At 58.8% G+C, this 11938-nt stretch overlaps 1 protein-coding gene across 1 annotated transcript; it reads left to right on the top strand.

Annotated features, from left to right (window-relative positions):
* The first annotated feature begins 354 nt into the window (after window positions 1-354).
* Window positions 355-5617, top strand: DLX3 (distal-less homeobox 3). Its single transcript, XM_003131590.6, has 3 exons — window positions 355-908; window positions 1923-2113; window positions 3732-5617. Exons 1-3 carry the CDS (start codon window positions 584-586, stop codon window positions 4077-4079), a joined length of 864 nt encoding a protein of 287 aa, XP_003131638.2. The 5' UTR covers window positions 355-583; the 3' UTR covers window positions 4080-5617.
* The last annotated feature ends 6321 nt before the right edge of the window (window positions 5618-11938 follow it).

Here is an 11938-nt window from a genome sequence, read left to right as displayed (position 1 = left end):
AGACGGACGGATCCTGGGGGGGCTCTTAAGAGACACCCTCTGCCCGCCCACCCTTTCCTTCAGAGGCATCAGGCGTTTATCTGGGCCGGGGGAAGGATCCACAGAGGAGGAACGGGGGTGTCTGTGTGAATATGTGTGTGAGTGTGTGTGTGAGAGAGAGAGTGTGTGTGTATGTGTGTGTGTTGAGTAACAACAAAGAATGAGAGAGAGAGAGGGAGAGAGAGAGAGAGAGAACGAAAGAGCGCAGGAGCGTGTTTTGCCTGGAAGGCAAGACTTGCAGCCAATCAGAGCGCTGGGGCCTCCCTCGGCGACTCCACTATTGAGTCTATAACCGGCTGGCCGGGCGGAGCTGGCAGCATTTGACTGTGGCTTGGGACGCGAGGAGAGGCGCGTCGCGACCGCCCGAAGACCGGCGATGGTCTAAGCGCCCCTCCGCCGACCCTCCCCAGAGACGCGGCCGGGCCCTCCCCTCGCCTTCCGGACACACACCCCCGCTTGGTCTCCTCCGCCTCCCCCGCGCTCCTGCTCGCTCCGGCGCTCCGGCCGAGGCCAGCCCGGGGTGGGTGGCGCGGCGCCCGCCAGGATGAGTGGCTCCTTCGATCGCAAGCTCAGCAGCATCCTCACCGATATCTCCAGCTCGCTCAGCTGCCATGCGGGTTCCAAGGACTCGCCCACCCTGCCCGAGTCTTCCGTCACTGATCTGGGCTACTACAGCGCTCCCCAGCACGACTATTACTCGGGCCAGCCCTATGGCCAGACCGTGAACCCCTACACCTATCACCACCAGTTCAATCTCAATGGGCTTGCAGGCACGGGCGCTTACTCGCCCAAGTCGGAATATACCTACGGAGCCTCTTACCGGCAATACGGAGCCTACCGGGAGCAGCCGCTGCCCGCTCAGGACCCAGGTAAGGACCACGGGGTCGCAGGGGGGTGAGAGACACTGGGAGGGAGGTTCCCGAGTGAGAGAAAGGCAAGGAATTGGAGCCGAAGTCGAGCGAAGCGTCCCGGGTAAGAAATGTACTAAGGTTTGAACTTAGAGAAAGTGGGTTAAACGAGCCCCTGAGCAGACAGACGACCTTGGAGTCCCCAAACCGCGCGCCTTTGGGGCGTGGTGCACGCGGGGCGCGGCGGTCCTGGGTGAGGGTCGGGGTGAGCAAGGTGAGCAAGGAGGGGGCCGTGGATGGTCAGAGAACCTCCCAATCCAGGTGCTTTCCGGGCCCTTCAGCAGGCGGTCCTCCACCGGGCTGCAGGGGTCTTAGAGTCGGCAGTAGGCGCCGGAAGTTCTGCGACCCTGCTTGGGATCTGAGCTGGAGGATGGTGAGGGGGGGACATGGATAGAGACCCCTCAGAATTACGGGAAAACAGAGGGAAGCAGGAACGGAGAGTGGAGAGTCTGAAAAAGAGAGAAATGGACGCAGCAAAAGAGAAACGTGAAGGGACAAAGTGAGAGAATGGACAGAAGAAAGGAACCAGGGAAAGGGCGAAGGAAGGAGGAAGGGAGTGTCTGCACCTTTTCTGAAAAATCCAAAACAATTCTAAAATTGAAAGTTTTTTTTTAAAAAAGGAAGGGAAACCAAAGGGAAAGAGCGAGAGCAGCGAGTGACGGCGAGGTGCGGGTGAGAGGGCGGCGGGCAAGCGGGTGGCGGGGAGCTGCGGGCCCCGGAGGCGAGCGGGAAGGCGCGGAGGGCGAGGCGGCGGCCGTGCGCGTCTGGGGGTCGCCGGCGCAGCACGTCGTGGGCGGCCGCCGACCCGGCTCTGCGGCCGCGGCTCTCTCCTGGGGCGCTGGCTGCAGTTGCGGCGGCGGAGCGCGCAGCCGGGAAGTCTCGAGGCAAGTCGGTGGGGCGGCCCGCGGGGCCCTGGAGGGCGCCTGGGTCGCTGGCCGAGGCTGAGCCGCCCACCGTCTGGTCTGTTACCCGCAGTGTCCGTGAAGGAAGAGCCGGAAGCTGAAGTGCGCATGGTAAACGGGAAGCCTAAGAAAGTCCGAAAGCCGCGCACGATCTACTCCAGCTACCAGCTGGCCGCCCTGCAGCGCCGCTTCCAGAAGGCCCAGTACCTGGCGCTGCCCGAGCGCGCTGAGCTGGCCGCGCAGCTGGGCCTCACGCAGACGCAGGTCAGTGGTGGGCGGTCAAGGGCCGCGGAGGCTCGATGGAGCCGCCCAGGACCTCGCGAGGGCTCCCCAGGCGCCGCTGAGCCTGGATGGACTCTAAAATTCCCTGCAGGCCCTCGGAACCCTTGCCTGGGGGTGGAGGGGCCCCTGGATCGCAACCTCTGTTGGAAGTTTTGTGCATTCGCACGTGTACAGGCATGCGTATCTGTGAACCTGTGCGACCGTGTGTGTGTGTGTGTGTGTGTGTGTGTGTTGTGTGTCACAAGGAGAGGTGTCCTCCTTCTACTCCAGAATCGCCAGCTCTCACAGCCCCTAAAAGTGCTGGTCACTGACCTGATAGGAAGCCACACCTGTCCTCCCCCAGGCTAGGTGTGTGTGTGTGTGTAGAGGTGTACATACATGTGCATATGCATTGTACATTTGCACATGGGCGAATGGGTCTGTGTATCTGTGGGAATGCCCACGTGAGGGGTGAGACCTTTCATGGGTCATTGTGTTTATAGCTGGAAGGGCACCACGCGTACTTGACCACGCACGCTGGTGAGTGCGTGTACAAAAATGTGTGCTTACATCCAAACACAACACCACATTCCTGCCCAGCTCCTAAATGCTCCACCCCTTTGTGTGCCTGGGAGCGGAGAACAGAGATTTCCCACAAAGGGGAATAGGGGACTCAGAGGTGGGACTCCCGCCCCCCTGAGACTGTCCCAAAAGCCCCCCAGCAGCCTGTCCCTGCTCAGGGGCGGAGTGGCGGATGCCTGGCTCCCTGCAGGTGTTGACAGGCAAGCCTGGGTTGCGGCTGCGTGGGGCCCAGTCCCCGGAATCTGGGTCACCCGGAGGAGCTGATTCATTGTTTGTACCAGTCATGGGGTGGGGAGTGGCAGGGGGAGGGGGATACCCCAAGGGAAATTTGGGGAATCATGGCTCACCTGCTCCTGAGTCCCCAGGTCACCCCCATTAGCCAGCCCTGGAGGGCTCCTCTGTGCCTGAGCGTGTGAATGTGGGTGCTCATGTTTGTGGGGAGTTTCTCTGGGTGTATCTGTGCATGCGTGTATCTTTCTAGTCTGTTGTCTGTGTGAACTTGTGAGTCTGTATGTTCCTGCGCATGCAGATGCTTATGTGGGTGTGTGTTTGTCTCTGGGTACCTGTGCACCTCGGCATATGGGTGCCTCATGAAAAAATGCCCCAAACAGCCCATCTCCCACCTGGGCTGCCTTTAGTCAGCACTAACTGAATGGCTGGCTATTCTAAGTTCTTTCTCTGTCTTAAATTATTTGAGCGTCGTGATGACTCTCTAAGGTAGGTAATGTGCCACCATCATCCCCATTTGGCAGATGAGGAAGGCAGGGACCAGAGAGGTGAAGTAACTTGCCCAAGGTCACACAGTAAGTGGCAGAGCAGAACTAGGACCTAGGCAGTCCAAAGTTTCTAGCCAAAGTTCTAGCCCCAGATAGGGAAAAAAAAAAAAAGGTGCTGGCTTGGGAGTCGAGATGCCTAGGTTTAGCCTGGGTCTTGTGTGACAGTGGTTGCTAGCCTGGCCCTCTCTAGGCTCGATTCCTTGATGGGTTTTCACTCAGCATTGTGAGAGGCTAACTAGCTCCCCCTTTCTTCCACCCGGCAGGTGAAAATCTGGTTCCAGAACCGCCGCTCCAAGTTCAAGAAGCTCTATAAGAATGGCGAGGTGCCCCTGGAGCACAGCCCCAACAACAGCGACTCCATGGCCTGCAACTCACCACCATCACCCGCCCTCTGGGACACCTCTTCCCACTCCACTCCGGCCCCTGCCCGCAGCCAGCTGCCCCCGCCGCTCCCATACAGTGCCTCCCCCAGCTACCTGGACGACCCCACCAACTCCTGGTACCACGCACAGAACCTGAGTGGACCCCACTTACAGCAGCAGCCGCCTCAACCAGCCACCCTGCACCATGCCTCCCCAGGGCCCCCGCCCAACCCTGGGGCTGTGTACTGAGCACCCACTTGGCCTGAACCTCTCACGAAGGAACCCCAGGACCGGGCAGCAAGGCGCCTCCGTCCTAGCCAACACTCAGGAATCGTGGAGAAGCACAGGGGGGAAAGGCGTCCCCTTTCCCCTCTCCCTTGCCCCTTCCTCCAGGGACCCAAGAGCTTCCAGATGAAATTTGCATGGACCAAGGATGCCCCCTGAACCTCCCTCCCCCTGCCTAGGCACTGGGGTGCCCCCCAGATGTTTGGGCACCCCACTCCAGCGGGGACAGCTGTTTCCCTTCTGCTCCAAGAGCCTGGATTGGCTTTATAAACGGCTCATCACCTTCCAGATTCTAAAACGCAGTGCTCGGTCCCCAGCCTGGGGGACTGGGGAGACTGCAGCAAGTCAAGGCCCTGGGCTGGGGCACCAGGCACTGTGGATCCCGGGACCTGCCAGGCCTAAGCTCCTCCTCCCAAGCCACCTGTGGCTGCCCACCCCTCTTCCTGAGCATCCCCTCTGCCAAAAAGACATTGGAACTGGAGACGGGGACTCAGGGTAGGGACCTCGAGGAGCCCCGCCTTGAACTGCTCACCCTCATTTAAGATTGGAGGGTTCAACCAAAGAGAAGCCCCCCACATAAGGGACGCTTTTCCCATCTGTGGCTTCAGTGGAGGGAAGAACTCAAGGCGCTCCCCACCACCCGCTCCCGGCTCCGGTCACAAAGGAGGGGCGGCTCCCAGGCGTCCTTCCCGCGAGGACCCACTTCTTCTTCCCTGTACAGGACTTTGCACAACTTTGGTTTCAAAAGCTGTTGAAAAATAGGAAGACAAAGGGCATTGTTCACAGATAGGACCCATCTCCCCTGCGCGGGCACCTCTGCTCGCCCCCTCCCCCTCCCCACCTCTTCCCACCTTTTCCTCTCCTCCAGCCAGTTGGCAGTTTTTGCGCCAAACCCCACATCTCCAAGGAGACACCAGGCAAGACAAACCCCCAAACACCCCCTTTCCGGTGGCGGTGGCCGTGGAGATGGAGCACGTCGGGGCGAGGTGCACCGGGGGAGCAAGGGGAGGGTTATAACTCCGTGCATTTAGGGGTGAGGGGGTGGCTGTCTGAAGGGCCCGGGGGAACTGCCCCTTCTTGGCCCAGATGTTCCCCCCGGAGCTAACTTTTCTTCCACCCCTGATGTGGTCAAACATCGAAGCAAAGGAGAGACGTAGACGACTGTAGCTATATATATAGTATGTATTTTTTTAAAAGCAACAGAGAGAGAGAAGCAGCCGCCTCCCTACTGTGGTTTCCTATTTATGTGGCCCTTTCCTCCTGGATGTACCTGACCGTGCGTCGTCGTGGTCGCAAGCTGAGAGAAACAGAGATGCGGGCGCCGGCTGGATTTGGGTTTGGTGGGAGGTGCAGGCACGAGGAGAAACACGGGGGATCTGGAAGAGTCCCCATCCCAGGGGGACAGGAACGAAGCCAGCTCCCACCCCCTCCCAGCCTTCTCATTTCTGCTTTCTTATTGGACCCATCTTTATATATAACATTAATAAAAAAGAAGAAAACAACTACTGAGCTCTTTGAACTGGAGGCTAGAGGCAGACAGCTGTGGGGTGGGGGGGTGGACAGGGCAGGAGTTGGGGGAGGTGTTTTGTGGGAAAGGACCTCTGAGCCCGCAGGGGCTCCTGGGGGTGTCAGAGCCTTGGGGACCTACTGCTGGGGCTCTGGGCTCAAGGGCTTGGCAGGTGCTCCTGATCCCCTGGCTGGCTGCCCCCAAGGTCTGGAGAGCCGGAGGCTCCCAGCCCTTGGCCTCCCTGACTCCACTCGGCTTGGCGGCTTGGCGTTGCCTGCCAGCCAGCAGCCCTCTGCCACTGCCGCTGCCGCCGCCGCCGCCGCAGGGTCACCTCTTTGATCTTGGGCTCACACGCAGACATGCTTGCACACGCGTGTAAACCCCCAGCCTCCACGCCCAGGCACTCCCCGGCCCCTCACCCTCCTTCGTTCCTTGAGGGTGAGAGGGGAGCCCCAGGCAGGGGAAAACCATGGCTCCCACAGCTGGCAGAGAACCCCAGGCCCCTGGGATCCAGGGTGGACCACGGAGACAAGCAGACGGAGGGGGGCTCCGGGTTGACCTGCTCAGGGATCGCTTGGGCCCTGATTCAGAGCCTTCTTGCTAATGGCCTGGGCCAGCCGTCCTGTCACCCTCCTCTAGCTGCTTTGGAGACAGGAAAGGACTCTTACTGCTTTAGTGGTAGGAATGGAGGGTCTGTGAGGAAAGGTCTCAGTGCAGACAGCGTGAACGCACGCACGTGCTCGTGAAAGCTCCTTTCTTATGCACACACACCCCAAGACACATCTCGCTGGAGATAGACTCCCACCTGCGACAAAAGCATTGTCCTCTGAGGACCCCTACACACACCCAAAAGCTCAGCGGGGACACGTTACCATCACACGAATACACACACACCGTACACTCCAGGAGATACACAAGTGCACACTCAAGTCACCCAGCATCTCACACACACACACACACACACACACACACACACACACACACACACGAGAAGAGGCAGCTCCCTGTAATGGAAAAAGTCTAGGATGGAGAATTCGCAGCACCACCCAGCAGCCAAGGTGACCCAGCGCAGCCTGGAACCTCCCTGTCAGAATCTCAGTTTCCTCATCCATCAAATGGGGACAACCATCCCCACCCTTTCAGCCTCTGGGGCTACAGCGGGGAGGCACAAAGCAGAGGAAGGATGAGAAGGCAGAAGGCAGAAGGGCCTCGTGGAACAGCAGTCACAGCCCACGGGGCAGAGGGGTGCTTGGGGCAGGGCTCCAGAACCGCGTGGGCACCCTCCCCACCCCACCTCCCCCTCCTCCCTCTCAGAACATAAGCCTCCCCTCCCCCCACGCCCAAGGCTGGCCGTTGGGAGGAGGGCCTCCTGCCCACGGACGCCAGCCGGGCTGGCAAGGGTTAAGTGGCAGCTGCCAGGCGGGGCTGAGCTGAGCAGTTTGGGTTGAGGGCTGCGTGCAGGCAGGAGCAGCGAGGCGGCAGCCGGGCAGACTTGCTGGAGACACTGCATTTTATTAGGGCTGGGCTGCCAGCAAAGGGAGGGAGAGGGGAAAAAAGGGCAGAAAGAGAGAGGAAGGAAGGAGGGAGGCTGGGCGGGCAGGCTGGCAGGCGGGCTGCTGCGGGATGAAAGGATGTTGTAAGCTCCCTAATTCCTCCGTGCTCATCCCTGCTCTGTCAGGCTGGATTAACTGCCCGGGTGACCTCCCTCAGGGTCGGCCCCACCCCTGACCTCCCCTTCCTCCTCTCCTCACCTCCAGGCCAGGCAGGTCGCCCTCTGCACCAGCCCTGGGCGTCAGGGGGGTGGGGGGGGAGGGTGCTGCAGGCGGTGGGTGGGTGGGAACCATGAAGACCCCGGCTTCCGTGGGAGACCTGGCAGAGTGCCTGGGTGGAGCAGCAGAGCCCACCTTCTGCCAGGCGCTTCTGGACTACACCTGCTGCCTCGTGGTGACAACCTTCTTCCGGGAAGAAGAGGGGAGTCGAGTCGAGGGTGCCCCGGTCTGCCCTGAGGGTCACGGTTCTCCGAGTCTTGGCAACGGCTGGATTTGCTAAACTCCTACTCTGTGTCGGGCACTTTGCTGGGTGATCCTCACGACAGCCTGGGGGGTGGGTGGTACTGTGCCCATTTTTCAGATGGGGAAACTGGCTCAGGGAGTCCACTCTCTGTCAAGGTCACCTAACTAATATGTGGCCATGCGGGGATTTGAACCCGGGTCTGTCTGGAGAATGGATGTTCTTCATGGGCTGTTTTGCGGCTCAGTTTACTAAGATGCCCAGGGCTGGGTGTCAGAGAGCTGGGCAGCGCTGCCCACCCCACCTCTCCCCTCTTCCCTGGGAGACGTGGATGGGGGGGAGGGGCTGGGCTTCTTCCCCGGGGCTGATCCTTGGAAAAGCTTTATGGTCTGGTCAGGAATGTGCATGCTGGTGTCAGCTGACCTGGAGTGAATCCTGCCTCCACCACTTGCGTGACTGTGATCTTGGGCAAGTCACTGAACCTTTCTGAGCCTCGGTTTTCTCATCTGGAGCATAGGAATACTGCTACCTGCCTAGTGGGACTAAATGGATAATGTGCATAAAATGCTTCGCAAGGTACCCAACATGTGGTACCAAGTTGCTATTAACAATGGTGACAGGTGAGATGGGACTTACTGCCCACCTTGCCTCCTGCCTCATCCCACCCTCTCATGCTCCTGATTCAGACCCAGACCCCTGGCGGCCCTTGCCCCATTGGTTGGTCCGCCCATCTCTAGGTACACTCCAAAAAGGAGTAAGTCAGAGTTCCCTTGTGGCACAGTGGGTTAAGGATCTCTTTTTTTTTTTTTTTTGGTCCTTTTGCCTTTTCTAGGACCACTCCCGTGGCATATGGAGGTTCCCAGGCTAGGGGTCGAATCAGAGCTGTAGCCACCTGCCTATGGCAGAGCCACAGCCACGTGGGATCCGAGCTGTGTCTGTGATCTACACCACAACTCACAGCAACACTGGATCCTGGGTTAAGGATCTAGTGTCATTGTTGTGGCTCAGGTGGCTGCTGTGGTGCGGGTTCGGTCCCTGGCCTGGGAACTTCCGCATGGCATGGGTGCAAGCTGAAAGATAGAAAGAAAGAAAGAAAGAAAGAAAGAAAGAGAGAGAGAAAGAAAGAAAGAGAGAAAGAAAGAGAGAAAGAAAGAAAGAAAGAAAGATATATATATATGTTTGTGTATGACTGGGTCACTTTGCTGTATAGCAGAAATTGGCGCATTGTAAATCAACGATACTTTAAAAAGTGGAAAAATTAAAAACATAAAAAACAACAAAAACAGAAAAGACAAAAAGGAGTAAGTCAACCACTATTTATTGAGCCCCTGATCTATGCCAAGGGCTGTTCTAGGAGCTGGTACCGCAGATGACTGAAGCCTGGGCAAGGGAAGCATGGACCTAGGTTAGGAGCTCCAGGGCCAGAAGCAGGGCTTGCCCTGGAGAAGCCTCCAGTTGAGCAAACCTGACTCAATCAGGGGGACAAATGGGTTGTTGGAAGAAGGGGCAGGGGCAGTTGGTGGGGTGTGGGAAGGGAACCTGGGAAGTCTTCCTGGGGCCAGTGGCTTTTTTTTTTTTTTTCTTCTTAGGGCCGCATTTGCAGCATACGGAAGCTCCCAGGCTAGGGGTCGAATGAGAGCTGCAGCTTCCGGCCTACGCCACAGCCACAGCAACACGGGATCCCAGCCTCATCTGCAACCTATACCACAGCTCACAGCAACATGGATCCTTAACCCACTGAGAAAGGCCAGGGATCGAACCCACAACCTCATGGATACTAGCTGGATTCTTCACCTGCTGAGCCACAACAGGAATTCTCGGTGGCATTTGAATTATTCCTTGAAAGAAGGAGGGCAGCAAGACAGGCAGAGGTGGGGGTCTGGAAACATACACCCTGGACACCCCACCTGCGGAACAGCTCCCCTCCTAGAACTCACGGGGTGCAGAGGAATGAGGCTGTGAGGGAGTCTGAGAGCAGGAGGCTTGAGGGTCCTTGTGGATTGGCTAAGAGCTGGTGCTGAAGGGAGAGGGGGCAGATGCCCAGAGGATCCCTCAATGCTTCCCTGGATGCTGGGCTCCGGGAAGGGTCAGGGAGGGTCTGGCGGATCCCAGCCCCTCAGAGGTGCTGGGAGTCACTCTGACTCCAACAGCTTGGAGAAAGGAAGCTCCCACCCTGCGTCTGGGAAGAGACAGTCCCTGCGCTTCTCACTTGCAGGGTGGCCGAGAAAAATGGTCTCTACCCCTGTCCCTGACGCCCTGCCTTTAAGGGCCCCAGGCTCTCAGGGATCTTAGAGACCTCACCCCGAACTCAGCCTCCACACGCCGCGGCCGTCTGCCTCAGCCACACAGGGTCACTAACCCCCTCCCCAAGTCCAGCAGAGCCCCCACACCTGCGTGGGGAAGGGGATTCAGGCGGCTGACACAGGGCACAGGATGTGCAGCCTCCCAGCCCCAAGGTGAGGGCTCTGATTGGCTAAGAAAGGCTGAGTTGCATCAACCAAGCCCAGAGGGGTTGGAAGAGGAGAGTAGGGGGGGAACGAGTGAGGAGGGAAGAGGGAGCCTTCAGCCGGCACCCTGGCCTCTGTTTTTCCAGCTTTAATTGCAGCGTTAATCACCTTAATAAGCTGTTTACCAACCACCCAGCAGCCTGAGCCTGGGAGGCTTAGAAGCCAAAAAGTGCTCGGAGATGAGTTTCCTTGGCCCCCCCTCCCTCCCCCCCCCCGGGCGGGGGGAGAGGGAGGGCAGCAGGAGGCTAATGTTGGTGGGGTCCTGGTGGGCAGAGGAAGCAGGAAGCAGGTGTGGGGCTGGCAGAGAAGGCTGGGCCTGGGAGTCAGGAAGGCCGGGCCTCCAGCTCTTTGCAGGGGCCCAGTCCCCCTCTCCCTTGAGTCCGTTCCTCAGGGAAACCTTCCAGGACGTCCAGCCTGGGTCCCCAGCCCCTGTCTTTCTCCTTTGTCACTCAGCCATGCGGGTCACTGCTAACCGGGTGACCCTTTCCAGGCCCCCAGTCCTCGCTCTGTAGAGGCAGAGCCTGTGTCTCACCTTTACTGTCTGGTCCCCAGCTCATAGCACCGGGCATGGACCTCATGGAGTAGTTTTGCTCCCCCTGGGGAGGGCTGCCGGCTGCAAAGCAAGGGGCCTGGGGACGTCTCCCTGCCTCCTCCCCCCAGGCCCAGGATTAAACCCGAGCCACAAGAGTGACCACGAAGAACCTTTAACTGCTAGGCCACCAAGGAACTCTCCAGCAAAGTCTTTTATACCAAGATCTCTGGGGGTGGTGCTGGGCAGGATTTGAACGGCAACATCCAGCCCAAAGGCAGGGGCTTGGGTGTGTCCATCCCGTGCGCATAGCGCGGGCTGGGGAACAGGGTGCTCAGTGGACATCCATGGCCCCCATGATGAAGTAGAGCCCTCCTGGGACCCCTCACACCCCCCCTTCCATTCCCATCACATGAAGGACTGTGGGGCTGAGGGAGGAATGATAACAGCCCCCTTCTTGGCTGTTGGGGCTTAGCCAAGACAATGAGAGGAATACGCAGCACCCAGTCACTGCTTCTTGTTTTTGTTTTTGTTTTTTTGTTTTTTTATGGCTGCCCCCATGGCATAGGGAAGTTCCTGGGCCAGGACTTGAATCTGAGCTGCAGCTGCGATCCTTTGATCCACTGCGCCAGGCCGGGGATTGAACTCTCACCTCTGCAGTGACCCAAGCCACTGCACTCAGATTCTTCATCCACTGTGTCACAGGGGAAACTTCCCGATCATTGCTTCTGAGCACCTGTGGGAACAAACAGTGACTGTGCCCTCACTGGGCATCATCTCATCTAATGGTCAGGAAGTGGCCCCAGAGAGATTATGTGACTTGCCTAAGGTCACACAGCAGATGAAGGGCAGTGAATTTCGGAGACCTCCTGGCGGAGGAGAGAGTGTGGAATTGGCCCATTGAGCCCCCAAATGGGCTGTCTGAGAGAAGGATTTTGGAACCCAGGGCAGCTGGGAGAGGCACCCTGGAAGGAAGCGAAGTTGGGGAGGGGGCTGAGAGGGGGTGGGGCCTCCAGACCCAAAATGTGGGTTGTCTGCTGAATCAGAGCAGGATGGGCAGTATCTGCAGAGGAAGCGGGGACCAGAGACCACATGCTGGAGGATTAGCTGGGGTGGGGGAGGGGGCTTCCTCCCACCCCCACGCAGTTCATCTCACCCCAGGCCAATGGCAGCAGCAGTCATGTGCCCTTCCCTGTACGCTCAGGGCATCTGGCCACATCACGAAACACGGGTGGCATTGTCCCACACCCACCCCTGGGGCCCGACAGGC

The sequence above is a fragment of the Sus scrofa genome, chromosome 12 (genome assembly GCF_054392235.1).
Source record: "Sus scrofa isolate SSC_HxYL_T2T_F1_AM1 chromosome 12, Sscrofa_HxYL_maternal_Yorkshire_Landrace_v2.0, whole genome shotgun sequence".
Classification (NCBI taxonomy): domain Eukaryota; kingdom Metazoa; phylum Chordata; class Mammalia; order Artiodactyla; family Suidae; genus Sus; species Sus scrofa.
Note: the sequence above shows the minus strand (reverse complement) of the source record. Positions and strands in the feature narration are given on the sequence as shown.